At 35.1% G+C, this 19,798-nt stretch overlaps 1 protein-coding gene and 1 pseudogene across 1 annotated transcript in view; one reads left to right on the top strand and one right to left on the bottom strand.

Annotated features, from left to right (window-relative positions):
* The window catches only part of LOC106878085 (mitogen-activated protein kinase kinase kinase 4), a 206,718-nt gene that overhangs the window by 34,821 nt on the left and 152,099 nt on the right, over positions 1–19,798 (top strand). Inside the window, exons 5-8 of the mRNA XM_089338617.1 lie at positions 3,365–3,464; positions 8,855–8,938; positions 9,357–9,623; positions 11,063–11,212. Coding sequence (XP_089194743.1) covers positions 3,365–3,464; positions 8,855–8,938; positions 9,357–9,623; positions 11,063–11,212 — 601 coding nt within the window. The remainder of the gene's footprint in view (positions 1–3,364; positions 3,465–8,854; positions 8,939–9,356; positions 9,624–11,062; positions 11,213–19,798) is intronic.
* LOC149137143 (histone-lysine N-methyltransferase SETMAR pseudogene) lies at positions 4,213–4,790 on the bottom strand (annotated as a pseudogene).

Raw genomic sequence — 19,798 nt, 5'->3', positions numbered from 1 at the left:
TCATCAAACAAAGATGTAAATAAAAATACAGTAAAAACATCTTTAAAAAATAAAACAGGATAAAGATGAGCAAACACTTTCTTGTAACTTCATAACTAAAACAAGAGCACTCAGAGAGCGCAAATATCCACCAAGGCAACATCGACGTCCTCTCAATGATTAGGCAGGGATAATTTTTAAAATGAGAATATCTGAAATAAACTCAGCTGCTCTCACAAACGAGAATACTAAAAATGAACCCAATCGCTCTCAAAAATTAAGTAAAATAACCAGAAAAATAATCGAGAATCCTTGTCCAGTACCACATCGATCCCAAAATCTAATCAGTTCATACCAGTCATGAAGCCAAACATCCCTGAAACTTTCATCCAAATCAACTCAGTGGCTCTTGAGATATCTTGTCCACGGACTAACAAACAAACACAACTGAAAACAATACATCTGCCATCACTGAGGCGGAGGTAATAAAATTTTAAAACTGTGACAGCAAGCTATAGTTGCTTTCTAAGAAACTGTAGCTTGCTGTCTTTCAGTAGCTTACTGTCAGGTATTACACCATAATCTGTAGTATACTCTCAGATATTACACTATAATCAAATCATACCTTACACCTAAATGTAACTTCAGAAATACATCAACCAAGCAACTTAGTGTAAAATGCTTGCATATGAAGCCACTGTAACAAAAATAAATAGTATGAAAATGGCAATTATCATAGTTTGGCTTTGTGATGCAGATCCATGAAGGAGGCTCTCCACATCAAGAACAAACATACTGATGATCTGCTTGTCCAATGCAGGACAAGCAGGGCAAGTTGTAGCAATTGCCAAAAAAAACAATTTTGTTCTGGGTTCAGTGCTGCTGTGTTATAGTTTGTCCTCTATCTGTCATAGCCTCTTGTGTGTTATAGTTCCCTAGGCCATTAGGGTAGAGTTTAAACTGAGTCTCCATAGGAACTTCAGCACATTGAGAATTTATTTTTCTTAGTTGAACATGTGGGTTCAAAGCTTAGAATCTGAGAATTCTTGAAGTAAACATAGCAAAGATGAAAGTTTTAGCCAGATGGAAAGAAAACAAAACTTTGCAAAAATCTGGGAATTGACTAATCCAGTATGTGGAAAAGGAATAGGTAAAAGTTTCATTAACTTGTGTTCAAGAATTGCAGTAAGATCTCAGCCACTCGGTCAGAAGAGGACTTCATATGTGGCAAATGTTCAGAAATAGTTAATAAGAAGAGCACCCTTGAAATTAATTCTTTCAAATGCTTGGTGGTCTTGCAACTCCAAGGAGACATAATTGACAGCGAAGGAGGGTGTGCTTGTTACCTATTTTGGCATTAACATTACTTATCAATATGACTTTGTCATGATATGGAATTTTACTGATAACTGTTTGCAATTTAGAATAGGATATGTGATGTTCTTGTTCAGGTGCTGATAAAGTAGATGCATATGAACTGATAATATACATAAATAGGGAATTACCTATGGGTATTCAAAAGGTCACAACAACTTGAAGGATGGATGGCAACTTACACAGTAAAGTGATTTAATGGTAAATTAAAAAAATTGGCTCATCTGCTGGCTTTTCAGTCCAAAACATAAAATGTATAACCACTCACAACTTCTAATTCACCTGTATCTGCAAGCCTGGTTTCACATAGAGCAGCAATATCAATATTATATGAGCTGATTACCTTTGCAATTAGTGCAGTTTTTTTGTTCTAGACTGTCTTTGCTGCCTTGTAAAGTTCTTACATTCTAACAACCAGAGATTAACATGTTTCATTTTTCTTATCTTTACCGTAACTTTAGTAATAGTAATAATAACAACGATGATAATAATAATAATAATAATAATAATAATAATAATAATAATAATAATGTGCACACCCTTGGAGTTAAAAGTGAAAGAAGCACAAGGGACAAATCCCCGTGGTGGGAACAAAGACTTGAGAATCAAATTGAATAGCTCAAAAGAGATCTTGGATGTAAAAATGCAATCGTAGAAAAGAAAAAGGTGAAGGAGAGACACATGGGAACACAACATAAATCAGAAGAGCCAGCATGCAGTTAAAGAAGAACTAAAGCAAAAAAATAAAAAATCGAAGTAGGTAAAAAGTAACTGATACTAAAAGAGAGCAAATCAGTATTAACAGAATAGACTCTTCAAGATCAACAAAGGAAAATTCTATCAGTTTAAAAGAGCAGAAAAGAAATGATATGCAGAAGCTGAAGCAGTAAGAAAATTCTGCTTGGAAATCTAGAGCAAGGACGTCTAACATAATATAAAAAAGCAGATTGGTTATGGGAATTTAAAAGAGGAATGGAAGATGGAGCAATGCTAGAGAATATAACAATCAGTTTTAAGAAAGTAAAAGAGATGATTAAGAAAATTCGAAACTGGAAAACCTCCTAACCAAATGGTATCCAGGTTCTGTGGTTCAAAAACCTCCTGGGTATACACAGCTATATATGAGTGTTTAATTGACTGCATAGAAAATGGAACACCAACATGGATGATAAAAGGAAGGACAGTACTTATAGAGAAGGACAAAGAAAAGAGAGAGGAAGAATTTAGCTGTTGGATAGATAGATTATTGGAAGGCCTACAACAGTGTCTCACACATCTGGCCCTTGAAATGTCTGAGAATGCTCAGAGTCAATGAGAAGATAAACAACTTTCTGGAGAAGGCAATGAGAGAATGGGAAGTATAACTGACATGTGCAAATGAATCACTAGGTAATATGGAAATGTATAGGAGCATTTTCTAAGGAGACTTGCTCTCTCTGTAACACTTCATCATTGTGTTAATCCCTCTGACAAATATACTGAAAAAAATTCAGGCCCGCCTACGGGTCTATCAAAACAAAGATAAGAATAAAGTACCTACTTTATATGGATGACCTCAAGATATATACAAAAAAATAAGACAGACCTGAGTTTATTTGATCGAAGCAATGAGAATAGGACACAAAAATGCAGTACATTAACTCATAAACAGAAGTATTGTCTCACTAATGATTTAGAAACCTTAATATTACAGAATCACTTGCTACATGACAATCAGAGTGTGGAGGACAAAAGTAAAACTTGAAACACACCAGAGTTGATAAAGTGTGGGTCAGAAAGAGCTCCATCAGCATATGATGTAATGGTGCCATTGGATAGGAAGTCATTAATCCAAGGTAGAAGATATGGTGGAACCCATTGGATGACAAATATGTTACAAATGGTATGAATTGTGACCAAAATAACCTGTGTAACTTTATACATAATGATGACGAAGACCAGCTCCTTTTAAAAATTTTTATTTTTTAACAACATTTTTAACAAGTGTATTTTCATTTACTGTTCACTTTAGACATCGTATTCAGCAAACATTTCGTGACTCCAAAAATCTTTTCCGTGAAGGACGTGAACGAACTTCAAAAGCTTTAGGCTTTGCCAAAATGTTGAGAAATGTAAGTACTTTCATTATTTACATTATTTACATTTGACAGATATTTGTCCTCATCTTGTTTGTTGTTAACACAACATTTCAGCTGATATACCCTCCAGCCTTCATCAGGTGTCTTGGGGAAATTTCGAACCTGGGTTCTCATTCCTAAGGTATTTTTTGATGTTATTATTATTAGGTTGTCAAGAAAGTTCTTGCGGTTTTTAACCTTTAAATTCAGATGCACACATCTCGGCTCAAACAAAACTTTATTAATTGAAATAAACACCATCAGAATGAACACACTTTTGCCAACACGAAACAAGTTTATTTATGCCAGTAGCGTAAAAATCCTGCGTTCTGGTGGCGATGAAGTTGTTGAAGGCATGTTTGGCATCGTCTTGGCCTTTTAAGCATTTCTCACACAGGTAGTTGTTGAGATGCTTGAAAAAGTGGTAGTCAGTAGGTGAGAGGTCTGGTGAGTATGATGGATGAAGCAGAGTTTTGTAGCCCAATTCGTTTAATATCTGCAGGGTCAATTGTGTGATGTGTGGCCGTTGTCGTGGAGAAAATTGGTCCTTTTCTATTGACCAATGCTGGCTGTTGTTGTCGGAGTTTCTTATGCATTTCATCCATTTGTTAACAGTACTTCGCTGTAATGGTTTTGCCTGGATCCTAAAAGCTGTGATGGATGAGACCGGCTGCAGACCACCAAACAGTCACCATGACCTTCTTCCGGTGCAACTTTGGCTTCAGGAAGTGCCGTGGAGTTTTGTCGGCATCCAACCACTGAGCTGAGCGTCACCTGTTGTTGTAAAGAATCTACTTTGCATGGCAAGTCAAATCTGGTCAAGAAACGGGTCATTCTTTTTGCGTAAAAGAAGGGAAGACGACACTTCAAAACAGCGTTTTTTTTTGGTTGTCGTTCAATTTGTGCGGTACCCATTTCTCAAGTAATTTTGTTTTTCCACTTTCTTTCAAGTGGTTGGAAATTGATGTATACATTACGTCTAATTCAGAAGCAAGCTCTGGAACAGTTGTGCATGGATTGGCTTTCACTAAAGCTCTTAGCTGATCGTTGTCAACATCCGATGGCCGCCCCTTACGCTTATTATCTTCAAGACTCTTGTTACCACTACGAAATTTCTTGAACCACCATTGTGCTGCATGTTCATTAGTGGTTCCTGGGTCAAACACATCGTTGATATCGCGAGCTGTTTCAGCAGCTTTTCGGCCTAGCTTGAACTGGAATAAGAAAATTGTGTGAATTTGCTTTTTGTCCATGTTGTATTCAACATTCCGTAAAAAATGGCCTAATTATTCAAAAAGAAAAAGAGTAACACAATTAAATAGAGCGAAAAACAGACTTTAAAATGATATATAAAGTCAAAGTAATTTAATGAAATTTGAAAATACATCATTTAAAACCAAAATTTAAAATTCCGCAAGAACTTTCTTGACAACCTAATATTATTATTATCATTATTGAGCAAGAGAGCAGTGCATGCCATCAAAGTGACACCGGGGTAAAATTTACGAAGCCCAATATACCTATCATGACTACCCGTCTGATAAGGGTACACCAGGCACATGCATCACAACCATATGTGCGTGACATGGTGATCTCATATCAAGATAAACAACGCATGACCTCGCAGGTGGGGCCCAGTTAGAATTTTCTTCAGGTCGGGTAGCCCATCCTGCTCAAAAGGTCCCTGAATAAGGTTCGTTTAAGGATGTTGAGCAAAATACCCATGTTTCCAAAGGTAAATTATTCAAACCCCAAAGAATTCCTCTCAACACATAGCTATGATGCTCCCCCACTACTTCTGCTCGTGATCAGAGATGCACATATCGTCAGCCACCAAGGGACATGCTCAATTGGTTAAGGTCAAACAACTGACAAGCAAATCTGTGGTATTAAGCAGAATATTTGCTGTAGCCCATCTTTTTATACCAAGACAAAACAATGTACATGATAACACTTCCAATCAATTAAGATCAGAAGCCATGAGAGCCACTGCCTGGTACTGCATCCGGGCATTTATTATTATTATGATTATTATTATTATTATTATTATTATTATTATTATTATTATTATTATTCAGGTCACTGCTTGGAATTGAATTCGGAATCTTGGGGTTAGTAGCCCGTGCTCTTAACCACTACGCCATATGAGTGGGCATGTGGCGTAGTGGTTAATATAAAAAGTCTAAGATCTCCATCATATACTTCAGTGTGTCTAATAAGTCAGTACATAGAAAATTTGTTTGATTAAATGTCTATTTTTCTGAGATGAGTTGGTAGATTATAATTTTTTTGATTATAATAAACTCATCTTTAGAAATGAAAAACAGAATAAAATTAACCTTATTTTGATTGGTTTCATTTCTATTTGTCATCAGGTATTGTACTCTCAAATGTGTGCATAGTACCAGTCTAGGTTAAAAATCAGAATCTTTATTTTAAATGAAAGCTGATTATGTTCTTATCCACTGCATGTATGATTAATGTCACATTTTGGGGTTGTTAATATTTATCTTTCAAAAAAATCAGGCATGTTTTGCTGATGTCAGCATTGAACTTACTGGTTGTGCTATTAGTGTTCTTCATCATCATCATGTTGCCCTTGCTGGCATGGGTTTGATGGTTTGATTAGAACTAGCAAGCTGCACCAGATTTGGTATGATTTCTTCAACTGGATGACCATCCTAATGTCAACCACTTTACAGAGTGTACTGAATGCTTTTACGTGAAACCACATGGGCACTTTTATGCATTATTTTTTTTTACATCTGCCACAGAAAGCCCCACCTAACATGGGTTAGGTAGGGCTTTCTGTGGCAATTTTATAGCTGATTGCTCTTCCTGATGCCAACCCTTTATAGCCATGTTAAAAAGTACAGGGATGTGTCATACCCTGACTTGTATATTTCTAAGCTTCCCCTGTGGTTCATAGTCAGTTATGGAAATTTTATTCCATAATGGTATTAGGTTCTTTTTCTCACACCCTATGTGTTCTGTCGTTCTTTACTTCGATGTTTCATCTCTTATTATTACTTTACAATAATCCTCTTTTCTGATCTTTATATTCTTTCCAATTTTTCTGTAAATGCATGAGATGTTATAGATGCAGTTCATATGCTCTAAACAGATTTGAGTAGGTTTACTCTTGAAGTATCTGTGCAGTATGGTGTTACTTTTGAACACAGTTTTGCTGTTGTATATGTGTTTATTCTCTGAATTTTCTCAGACAAACCCTTGTAGTAACATACAGTTGCAGAGTAGATTGGTTGAGTATTTATTATTTACTTCATAGTAATTGTGAACCCTATATGATGGGCTTGGCATTTGTTAGGTGATTCACGATATATATGACTGAATGACCCACCTTTCTACTAATTCTCATCCATTCACTTTTTCTGCCCCCCTTTTGTAGGAGATTAGCAGCTTAAGTAATTTTTTTCCTCAAACCCCTACCTTATGGAACTCTCTTTTTTGTTACTTCCCTGATACATATGATCTTAATTCTTCTAAACCTTGTGTTGATCATTTTCTACTTTTTAGGACAGCACATTTGATTTTTTTTTATTTATTTCTTTTTATTTGGTAACTCCAAAAAAAGTAAGTAGTTGCTTAAGGTCTGTTTAACTGCTGGTTATTTGCCACACTGAGTAACTTCAAATTATAAAGAAAAAATTCTATTAAAAAGATTAATAATCCAAAGAATTAAGATCATGTAGATTTACTTAAACTGCCTGATGATACACTTTAGAAGATGCCTTAATTTGATAATAGCATATTCCTTTTTACATTTATTGTTTTTTTTTTTGTTTTTTTTTCAGTATTAAGATAGTATAGTCCTTAAATAATCAAAACGACATTTACGTATTTTCTTTAAAAATAGAAAATTTAATTTATTTTTATTTACTACATTTATTATTTTGCAATTATACAAAATGTAAAATGTCTGGTGCACCAGCATGACCGCAGCCACTTGGCTGAAACACATAAATAAATTTTTAAAAAAAATATCTACTTGCAGCATCAACACATCTATCTCAAATTTTAAAAAGAAGTGCATATAGAATTGCATGTTTAGGTTATCAAACTAAACTAAATGAAAAAATCTCACAAAATATTTTCTGTAAAATGCTTTCAATCAACCTTCATGTGAAGACAATCCTGATGATGGCGCATCTACTGGATATCCAAGCATGAAACTTAAAAATTGTTTCTAGGTAGATCTGGTACTTATCCTTTACTGTTAGATAATCCAAAACATTAAAATAGTAAATATAGACTAATCATTTCTATTCATTGAGTTTTCCTTGTTAAGTTTGTTGTTAAAAAAGAAGGCAGATTGTTTATAGATATTTGATTATGGTTGTTAGAAGTAAATGTGAAACAAACTACACTGTAAAGCGATAATATGTTGTCAACTTAATGTGACAGTCCCATGAAAGGAAAGAATGCTACTGTTATTTAGCCCCAGGAAACACCATTTCTTGTTGGACTTGACACATTTCCTATGTCCTTATGTTTTCAAAGTGGAGACAAGCACCTCCACCCAGCAAAGCTAGCATCCAGAGACTAGTTTCAGAGTTATTGCTCATCATCAGTCTGGAGTAGCATGGCTTGCTAGCTGTTGAAGCCTATCTGCCTTTGAAAACATATATATTTCAAGTGAAATACATTCACTGATTTTTGAAAATAGAAATAATACATTTCTAAATCTCTCAGAGAGATGGATGCTGGCTTTGCTGGGTGGAGGTGCTTGTCTCCACTTTGAAAACATAAGGACACAGGAAATATGTCAAGTCCAACAGGAAATGATGTTTCCTAGGGCTAAATAACAGTAGCATTCTTCTCTTTCATGGTTTCATGGGACTGTCACATTAAGTTGACAACATACTATCACTTTATTGTGCTGCTACTGCATAAATATCTCTGAGAGATTTAGAAATATATTACTTCTATTTTCAAAAATCACTGAATGTATTTCACTTGAAATATATGTTTTCAAAGGCGGATAGGTATTAACAGCTAGCAAGCCATGCTACTCCAGACTTATGATGAGCAATGACTCTGAAACTAGTCTCTGCATGCTGGCTTTGCTGGGTAGGTGCTTGTCTCCGCTTTGAAAACATAAGTATACGGGAAGTGTGTCAAGTCCAACAAGAAACGGCGTTTCCTGGGGCTAAATAACAATAGCATTCTTCCCTTTCATGGGACTGTCACATTAAGTTGACAACATACTATCACTTTATCGTGCTGCTACTGCATAAATCTCTCTGAGAGATTTAGAAATGTATTATTTCTAAACTACATTGTGCCTCTAACATATTAAAAAGATTTGTCTAAACTACTTATATTCTTAATAGCCTATAATTGTTTTATGGTTGATTTTATAGGACCTTGAATTAGCTGCTTCATACAAAATGAATGTTTCCAAAATAGAGATTATATCAAAATTGGAAGAAATGAAGCATGTATTGGTAAGTATGATTTTTAAAATGTATGAGAGTTATTTGAGAAAGTCAGAAGTATTAAATATTCAGCTGTGCTTTTAGTCAAAAGGATTTAAGCTTTAAACTGTAAACCAAATCATATTTTGTTTTCTTACTGTTAGATCCTATTAGATGTTTGCAAACAATTTGTAAGAAAATTAATTTTGATAATACAAAGGTTCCAAGAGAGAGTTTATAAGTCATATGTTTTTATTTGGATACTGTTGATGGATTGACAGTGCCTACTCTGCAGCCAATAATTTCACAAGAATAACTATTAAAATAATGATTGACAATCAGTAATTTCTTAAGGAAACTGTAACTTTACATGTGTATCACACTTACCTTTTAATATATTTCTCACCATGTTATTGCTTAAATTTTAACTTGATTGTTTGTCTTCCAGGTGAGTGTTCCTCTCAGTTTAAGCTACCTGATATTTATTCCAGAAAGAATTCTGAAGAACCAGAACCTAATTTTACAACTTCTGAATGTAACATGTGGTAAAGAGGATTGCTATTCACATACTGATCCTACACATGATCAAGATATCAACAGAGGTTACTTGTTAATGCTGCAATGTGATAATGATGTGAACAAACAGTCGTGGAAAGGATCCACAGTACATGTAGATGCTACTGCACAAACAGCAATTGCTTTGTCTCATATTGCTGTAAGTCTCTAAATATTCACTATTAAAATAAAATGATTTCTTAATAAAGCATGAATAAAATTAGAAATTTTGCTATCTTTACTAAAGGTTTTAGCACAAAAACTGATTACATTTGTTAATAATTTATTTCCTTTAGTACAAACTACAGAGTATTTTTGTTCATTTTTTTTCTCTAAAAATTCATTCAATATGTAACTGTTGTTAGAAATATCTTGTAATATTGGTTTCAAATTTTGGCACAAGACCAGCAATTTTGGATGCAGGGGGAAAATCGATTACATTTACCTCCCAGTACTCAACTGGTACTTATTTTATCGACCCTGAAAGGATGAATAGTACAGTCAACTTTGGCTGAATTTGAACTCAGATCGTAAAGACAGATGATATACTGCTAAGCATTTTGCCTGGTGTGCTGCACAGTTCTTCCAGCTTACCGCCTTAATGTCTTGGAATATTGAATGAGCATTGGTACATATCTGGAATATTGGATATTTACTGAACCTGCTTAAACTCAGCTTTTCTCCAAAGATTCTTGTTGACAAACTTTGAGAGATCTGGAGTATTTTGTGAGAATAATAGATTGTCTTCATTTTCATAACATTATGCAATTAAGAGGCATTTCCCAAACAATTGAGGAATTCCAGCTTGTTGAAAATGTTGTCCTTTGGAGGATTTTAACTGACCCTAGCAAACTAAGAAATTCTAATAAGTGACTTTTGCTAGAAGCACAGTGCACTGTAGATAACTAATTATGAAAATATTTGATCCAGCTATGATGTTGCATGGACACTCTATATGATGCCATAACTTTTGCTTATCTATCAAGCAACTATGGAGAATTTTGCTTATGCATGTTTTCCTTTTTTATCTCCTCTAGAAGTTAAAATGACTCAGTTTACATCTTATTTCCCCTGTTGGACTTCCATATGTGATTATGTGGTTAAGGAGTTTGCTTCTCAACCACATAATTTCAGATTAAGTTCCACTGTGTGGCACCTTGGGTAAGTGACTTCAACTCTAGCCTCAAGTTGACCAAAGCCTTGTGAAAGGATTTAGTTGATGGAAACTGAAAGCAACCTGTCATATGTGTGCACATACATGTTATAGTCCCCTTGCCTTGATATTGTGTGAGAGTTGTATGCAAGCATCACTGCCATACAAGCAGTATTCTTCATTTCTAATTCTCCATTTCAACATATCAGGCCATGGGTAAATATTACTTTACTTGGAAACAGGTGAGGGTTGGCAACAGGAAGGGCATCCATTTGTAGAAAATCTACTGCTAAGAATTCTGTGCAGCCCATGCAAGCAAGGAAAAGAAAGAACAGTGGCCATTAAAACATGATTATGAAGGAAAATATTTTTGAAAATTTTTCTCAATTGAAAATATTTTATATAGCTACGTCTTTATAACCAACTGTTTAATTTTTCATTGTTAGGTAGACAGTCTTATGTTAGTTGTGACTCATTCATCTGTACTGAATGCAATACAAGAAGAATTTTCTAAGCTGATGGATACAACTGTTGAAGTGTTTCAGGAACAAATTTCCTGTCATCAAGCCATCTCAGAATCTCTAGCTGAACTTAAGGTAAGAAAAATGTCTGTGAATTATGTAAAACAGAGTGTGACTGCTTTTAGTTTGCTCCATTGTCATATACTTGAATTGTTTGATACCTTATTTTTGTGGTACGCATGCAATTAGAAATCTTTTCTTCTGCAATTATCACTGCTATTACCACTGCTACCAGTACCATGTTATAATGTGTTCATCTGTTGAAAGAGATACATATATAAAGATTTACTGTTTTCCTACAAAATATAAACAATCTTTTTAGGAAGCACAATCTGGAAGAGAATATTGATTTTATTTCTGGAGATAGCGACTTTTAGCATATGATGTGAAAATATTTACCTTGATATTAGATTACAAACATTTAATTGAAAACTAACTAAATTTGGATTTGAGAAAGTTTAAAGGAAATGTACAAGTGTTATTTTCAAAGAAAGATAAAAATATTGGGTTGAGTTTTTATTTAAAATACTCACGATGCTTGTGAGATAGCTCCACCACTTTATCTGTTACTGGTTGAGACTTGCTTACTCCAAGTATTAGCCTATTTTTTATTGTGGCTGCAGGAAATTCGTATCGAGATCTCCTAAATAAGTCACCTGAACTTATGAATCTCACTTTTCAACCAAGCAATCTCATTCAACAAAGCACTTTATAACCATCATTGAACTTCCTGTTTTTTCATGTCCTCATCATTTAGTGCTAGATAAACTTAAGGTGGTAAGAGCGGAATTTGACCACATGCTCCAGCTAGGGCTTATATGCCCCTCCACCAGCCTTTGGTCATCACCACTCCATCTTGTCCCTAAGGGATCTGCGGGTCTTAGACCTTCGACATCTTAATTCTGTTACAGTTTTGGACAGGTATCCAGTACCTCACCTACACGGTTTCTCTTCATCTTTGCATAGCTGCACTGTACTTTCTAAGATAGACCTCATTAGAGCTTACCATCAAATTCCTGTGAATCCTGATGATATTCCTAAGACAGCCATCGTCATTCCTTTCGGTTCATTTGAATTTCTGTCCATGCCTTTTGGATTCAGGAATACTACAAGCACATTTCAGAGGTTTGTTGACAAAGTTGTTCATGGTTTGCATTTTGTCTTTGCTTATATCAAATATCTGCTTATTGCAAGTGTTGGAAGAACACATCCAACACTTAACACTGCTATTTCAACATCTCTCTACGTACCAAATGAAGATAAACTCCACCAAGTATGTTTTTGGTTCCTCCTCTTTGGAATTTTGGGGACATTTCATAGACAGCAATGGAATTTGTCCTCTTCCCGAGAAAATTCAAGCAATACAGTGTCTAGCTACTCCTACTTCTCTTCACCAGGTATGCCAATTTTTAGGAATGATAAACTTCTACTGGCGTTTCAATCCACATTGTGCTGGGAAATTGACTCGTCTAACACAACTATTGCAAAAGAGAAAAAAAATGATGAAATTATTTCCCTTCCACTATCACAACTACAGGCTTTTGAGGAAATGAAAAATGAGCTAGGACAGATTTCTTTGTTAGCCTCTCCAATACAGAATGCTCAGCTGAGACTCTCAGTCAATGCATCCGATTCTGATGTAGGTGCCGTTCTACAACAATCCTATCACAACAAGATGCAACTTTTGGCATTCTTTTTTCACCAGCTTAAACCTGTTGAAATTCATTGCAGCACCTTTAGCAAAGAACTTCTAGCTATGTACCTAGCTGTTAAATATTTTTCTCACTTTTTAAAGGGTCATGAATTTACCATATTCACTGACCACAAGCCACTCACGTTCGTTTTGCTATCGAAGACCAACAAATATTTTCCTTGAGAAAGTTGACAGTTGGGTTTCATATCGCAGTTTACTTCTGATATTTCACATGTAACTAGAATGAATAGCTCAGCCACAGATACTTTATCCAGACTTCCTATTTGTTCTCTATCTTCCACCTCAGAGATAGATTTGTCCACTTTGACTGCTGACCAGCCTGCTTTGACCTCATTGGATACTACATCTGACAAATTTTCTACTTGTCAATTTAAGTACATACCAATCCCAACTGCTGTGAAGATGATCTTGTGTGATGTTTCTACTGGTGACCCGTGACCATTAGTTCCTGAGCACCACCAGAAACATGTTTTGAATGCTTTGCACTTGCTCTCTCATCCTGGCATCTCTGCATCAGTAAAGCTAATTTTGGCTCGATTCTTCTGGCCAAATATGCTTTAGCATATTGCTGCATGGTCTCAGAATTGCCAGCAGTCGAAGATATGTAGACACGTTCAAGCACCACTTGGCAGATGCCTGTTTTCAACAAGTCCATATCAACCTAGTCAGTCCTTAGCCTGTCAGCAATGGATTCACTTACATCCTCACAAGTATAGACTGTTTTATGTGCTGGCTGGAGGCTGTTCCTTTACACAATATCGCAGCAGAGTCTGTTGCTCAAGCTCTCATAGCCACTTGAATTTCTCATTTCAGTGTTTCCTTACAGATCACAACTGACCGTAGCAGACAGTTTGAGTTGCAGCTGTTTGCAGAACTGTCAAAGTTGTTGGGTGTTAAGCACATCCACACTACCCAGTATCTAATGGGATGGTAGAACGATTTCATCGTCAACTCAAAACTGCACTGCGATCCTATCCAGATCCTCACCACTGGAGTGAGTCCCTTCCTGTTGTTCTTTTGGGTTGTATATCCTCTGTTAAAGAAGATCTCAGTTTTACACCTGCAGAACTACTTTATGCTGTGCCTTTATCACTCCTGAGTTAAATGTTTACCTCTGTGGATTTAGCTGCTCATGTTCCCACTGAATACGTATACCACTTATTTTCCTATTTTGCTGATCTACTGCATATGTCTTCTTGATGACAGTCTATACCTTCTTTTATTCCACAAGACGTTTCCTCATGGACTCATGTATTTTTGAGGGACGATTCTGTGAGAGGACCACTCACACATCTGCATAAAGGACACTATCATGTCCTAGCAAAGACTGACAAACTTTTTACCATAGATATTAATGGCAAAAAAGAAACAGTATCTGTTGACAGGGTGAAGCATGCTTTTGCTGTAGCCCTCACTCCAGAACCAAATGTACCCCTCCATTTTAAACCACAAAATACTGCAGACATCATACCTACACCTTCACCAGCACCAACAATGCAGTCATCTACCCCTTCATCTTCTCATACCACCACCACACACAGTGGCCACAAAGTCCACTGGCCTAACAAACTGTGCAAAACATTTAAAAACATTTCTATAACTTCCTGTTTTTTTGTTATCATGCATTTTTCTATGTATTTTCATGTGATGTTTATTTTGTGTTCAAAGCATGCATTTCTATCCTTTACTATTTATATGCAAATGTCCTACATTCTTTTTTATACCTTGTTTGAATTTTCACATATTTTATTTTGTTGTAAGATGCTGTATTTTTATTGATCTGCATAATTCTGCATACACTCTAATATGTGTACTAGCATGTTCAACCCTTCTGTCTTACCATTTTTACTGGCAGTTCTCTCCTATTATCGCAAATTTGTGTCACACAAATGTTCTGGTTGGGGAGTTCTGTAGCAGAATGTATTGACAAAAGCACAAATGGCAAACTATCCTCTCTCCCTTTTATTTATAGTTGTTGTTTGGACGTAGCACTTGGCTATAAAGATCTTGCTTTAACCCTTTTTCTCTGATTAGTTAGTTTTTAGATGCAATTTGTTCCCTAAACAATTGCACCGAGTTACCCAGTCAACCAATCAGATGTGCTCAAATGGATCATGTGTTCTCTTGGTGGTAAAACCTTTCACATCTCTATGGAGCCTAGCAATTTCCTTACATAGATAAGTTTTTCTTCGCTTAGGGAATCTAGCTTGTGTTTTCACCAGGAAGTTATTTGCTTCCTTTCTCCATATTATGACACAAAGAAATTCATCGCTGCCAACACTGCCAATATCACTGCTACCAGCTCACACTACATCTAATGCTGACCGCATCATAATTCATCTTCGCATATGTAAACTCATTTAGTGGATATGACTTTTTAGTGTTCCCACAGAAACGTTAATTTACCTTATACAATGTTTAATGTCATTTTACGCTCATGTTGAATTTTGGAGCAATCTTATGTTCCCTTCATAGAACACATGTAATGTATGTATTACCAGTTCTTTTGGTGTAGTAGATTTTTGCTATTCTTGTTTATGTCTCCTTACAGACGTATATATTCTAATAAGTTGCTTCTTAAATTTCGCACCCCTCTTGTTCAATAAATACTGAGTTAAACTTGCAAAGCTGTTTATTTTCTCCTTTTGATTTTTGATGTTTATCTTAGTGGGTTACCAAACTATCAGTTTGGTTTCTCTGCTAAAAGTCTAATACCAAGGAAGTTTGAGAATTTTGTGCTTGACTCTTCAGCTTCCTCTTTTCACTTGAAATGAGTTAATTACAAACCAAAGGGGAAAACATACACACAGCCAAAATTGTCAAATTATGCAATAAAATAAAATAATTGGAATGCTACACCTGACAAAAATAAACAATTAACAACAAAAAATCAAAATAACAAAACCAAGCAACTGGATGGCAATAGCCTCTTATGATAATTTAATAATCAAAGGCTCAGTAGAAAGAACAATTTATAAATGAAGTATCAGTATTTTGCAAAAATGATCTTAACACTAGAAACAAAGTTCAAATTTTTGACTATATTGTTACATAGATTATACTTTTATAGCCTAAATCTAGTTTGATTATTTTCACTGAAACATAGTTTAAAGACAATCAAAAATTATGCACATAAAAAACCACAGAGTAATTCTGAAACAATAAAAAGTAGATCAATAATGATTCACAATTCACTCATGAATCAACTTTCATTAAGGAGCAGTGTGACATAAGCTTATTTGATTCATACAAATATATCTTCATAGAGCTCATAGTACTTGTCATTGCAGTAGAATCTATTTATGAATCACCAAAAATCTAAAAAACAACATACATCCTTCAGGAATTTTTATGCTCCACTAACTCATATTACAACAGTGGGGAAATTGCTTTAACCATCTATTACTCTTCCTTCACATTCTTATGAAACTACTCACCTCTCCTTTTCTCCCTACCTAATCCCCTGACTATATCCTCTCTTATACCCACTTACCTTGAAAGTTTGCTTTGGCACATCACTCTCATTTTCCTTCGTTATCTTCATCTTCCAAATAACTGCTACTTGCCCGTATAATGTGTGGTAACCACATATCTCCTCTATAGCAAGACACCTGTTCTTGTTCTTCTGTCATAGCCTCTCAGCAGCTGGCATAAAGCCTCTTCCTACTTCCTAATCGCGCACGCACTTAGTTACAGTCAAGGGTGGAGTTTTTTTTTCTTACCTGTTCTTTTCTCTCTTGCAACTTATTTCGCTACCTCGCAGGTGCAGGTGGCATGGAAAAAAGCACCAAGTACACATTGTAAGGTGGTTAGCATTAGGAAGAGCAAAGCTGACTCTAGAGTTTGGCACAGCACTGCAGATTGCTGGACGCTGAGGGGATTAAATGAAACTACCCTAATAAAGCTAAAAATGTAATTGACCTATATGATGCCTTTAAAAAAATTAACAATTATCTTAAAGAAATTTAAGACTACAGTGATGGCCTGTTGTCATTTATTAAATATCATCTATTTGTATTCAAACCAACATGTGCATTGGTTGTAAACACTATAATAAAATCTGTCAATAAAAGCTTCCAGCTTAGACAGAAAATAAGTACAGATAATAGACAGAAAAATAACTGTAGCAGTAAAAGTAATACTGACACCATTAACTTTCATTTTCAACTTAGTATTTTCAACTAGTATTTCCCCATATCATTTAATGAAAGATGAAACAATTCCAGTATACAAGACCAAGAACCTTCCATCTCTTATTCTCAACATTCATTCCTTTCCCTCACTTCTCTCACTGAAAACTTTTCTGTTCCTTGAGATAGCTCTCCCCTCTACAATACTCTATGTTATCACTTCACTTGCCTGCTATCATTCTCAACACACTATCATGTTCACTCACTATACACATCCTTATCTACACTCACATATTCCTCTCCACCTTACACATCATCTCACTACCTTATTATCTATCCTACATGTGCCACTACTAGCTCTCGTTTTACTTCCTTTTTACATTGATATTTCCCTCCAACCACACCTTCATTCTTGTACATCTGCCACCCTTGCCTCTCTTACCATCTCCCCTCACATTCTTATGAAACTACTCACCTTTCCCTTTCTCCCTACCTACTCCACTGACTATATCCTCTCTTATACCCACTTACCTTGAAAGTTTGCTTTGGCATAACATCACTATCATTTTTCTTTATCTTCATCCTCCAAATAACTGCTACTTGCCCTTACAATGTGTGGTAACCATGTATCTCCTCTATAGCAAGACACCTGTTCTTGTTCCTCTATCAAAGCCTCTTCCCACTTCCTAATACCCTACCACACATACACACACACTCACTCAGTCACAGTCTGGGCGGGGATTCTTTTTTCTTACCTGTTCTTTTCTGTCTTGTTGGAGGCATGGAAAAAAGCACCCAGTACATATTGTAAAGTGGTTAGCATTAGGAAGAGCAAAGCTGACTCTAGAGCTTAGCATAGCACTGCAGATTGCTGGATCCTGTCATATTGTTCAACCCATGCCAGCTTAGAAGTTGGACATTAAATGATGATGGTGGTGGTCGTGGTGGGGGCAGCAACAGAGGTGGTGGCGGTGGCTGCGGCGGTGGCAAAAAAAAAAAAAAGAAAATGAAGTTGAAAATTGTACTGCATGTATTTTCAAAAGAAAAAGGAAGGGTGGTTTTCATGTAGGTTAAATGAAAGACAACAAGTAAACAAAAGCATTAAAACATTAGGCAAAAGGTCTTGCAATATTTGTTCTTGGTGAAATCTACTTGTCTTTTACCTTCCAGGGTTGATAAAATGAAATACCAATCTAGGGTCATGGACTGGTGAATTGTTAGAGCATTGGACAAAAGAAATGCTTTGTGGTATTTCTTCAAGTTCTTTATGTTGTGAATGCTCAGGTATATGTGGCAAACTTGTCTCTACTTTGCCAAGATGATGGTATCTTATAACAGATGCCTGAAGGAAAGCAACAGGAAACTACCTTTGTATTTTCCCATGAAGATTCCTTGACAAGTGCATTGCACTTATCAAGGAAGTCTACCTGAATGCATAAGGAAGGAATGTTAAATGATTTCTCTTTCAAGATAAAGTCTAATGATAAATTTGGTTTCAGAATTGAACTGTCACCAAAACTTGCAGTTAATAGAATGAGCATTGAGGTATTTATCAAATTGACCAAGGTGTATAAAACAGTGGATCATGAATTATTTCTGAGAAGATCCACAAACTAGAACTGTATGAGAAATACCCATATCTTTTTCCAAAGATGACTCCATGACAGAAGGTCCATGGCAAAATACATGATGGAAATTTTCCTGGGATCAATATTGGGACCAAAAAAATATTAGAAAAAAATCAAACCCATCTTTTTATTTCTAATATATATTAACAATTTATCTAAAACATCAAATATATTATTGTTTACTATTTTTGCAAATAATACTTATATAATTTTGGAAGAAAACAATTTAATGAAGTAGTTTTAGTGATAAATGTTGAACTGGATAATTATTCAAATGAAATAATTTTTTGAATTAGAATATATTATTCTAGTATACAATGTTTTAATAAAATGTCTTCCTCATTCTTTAATGAAAATATATGCATTAATTTATCAACCCATGTAAGTAACGAAAATAGATATGGATGTAAAATAAAATGATGATGATGGCAATGACTAAAATATGATCTAATGAAATCCATTTAAATGAAATAATTTAAAGGAGACATATAAAAGCAATAGAAATAAGCTGCTCAAATCATAATAAATATGTTAAAATCATGGGTTAAGTAGTTATGTACATCTAATTTTTGTTCAGTTTGTAACACTATTAGTTTCATACTCTATAATTTATAGGCATAAATCTTTTATGTTTAATAGATAAATATAAATATCCTGATTATTCCCCCTTCTCCATGTAATAACTAAGATCAACCAAGTAATATGTCAATGAGAAGGGTAAGTATATTGTTTAATCCTAGAGTGGAAGTTGTCTGGGATATGGATCCCCCAAAGTATAATTAACCTGAGTACTTTTTACCAATTCCAAAAATGTATACTGTTTACAATGCCTATAGAAATCATTTGCTGATTCTTTTAGTCATTCCATATGTTTAAATACTCTTCTTTGATTAGTCTTTGTACAATATTAAGTGTTTAGTTAAAAAGATTGGGGAAAATACTCTCCAGAGATGCCTGTTGCATAACAAAGTTATAGTGAAGTGGGTGTCAGCATACATTAAGTATGTTGGCACCCACTATATTAAATAGTGAACCAAAATGTTGTAATTAATTAAAATTACATCCATGGTGATGAGAAAAAGAATCCTTATTTTAATGACTGATTCTGAGAGACAACCCCAGAATTGAAATTAACTAAATAAATGATGCAATGGGAAATGAGCCTGATTTTGATAGTATGGTAACAATT

This window comes from Octopus bimaculoides, chromosome 2 (genome assembly GCF_046866305.1).
Source record: "Octopus bimaculoides isolate indiv1 chromosome 2, ASM4686630v1, whole genome shotgun sequence".
NCBI classification, from domain to species: domain Eukaryota; kingdom Metazoa; phylum Mollusca; class Cephalopoda; order Octopoda; family Octopodidae; genus Octopus; species Octopus bimaculoides.
Note: the sequence above shows the minus strand (reverse complement) of the source record. Positions and strands in the feature narration are given on the sequence as shown.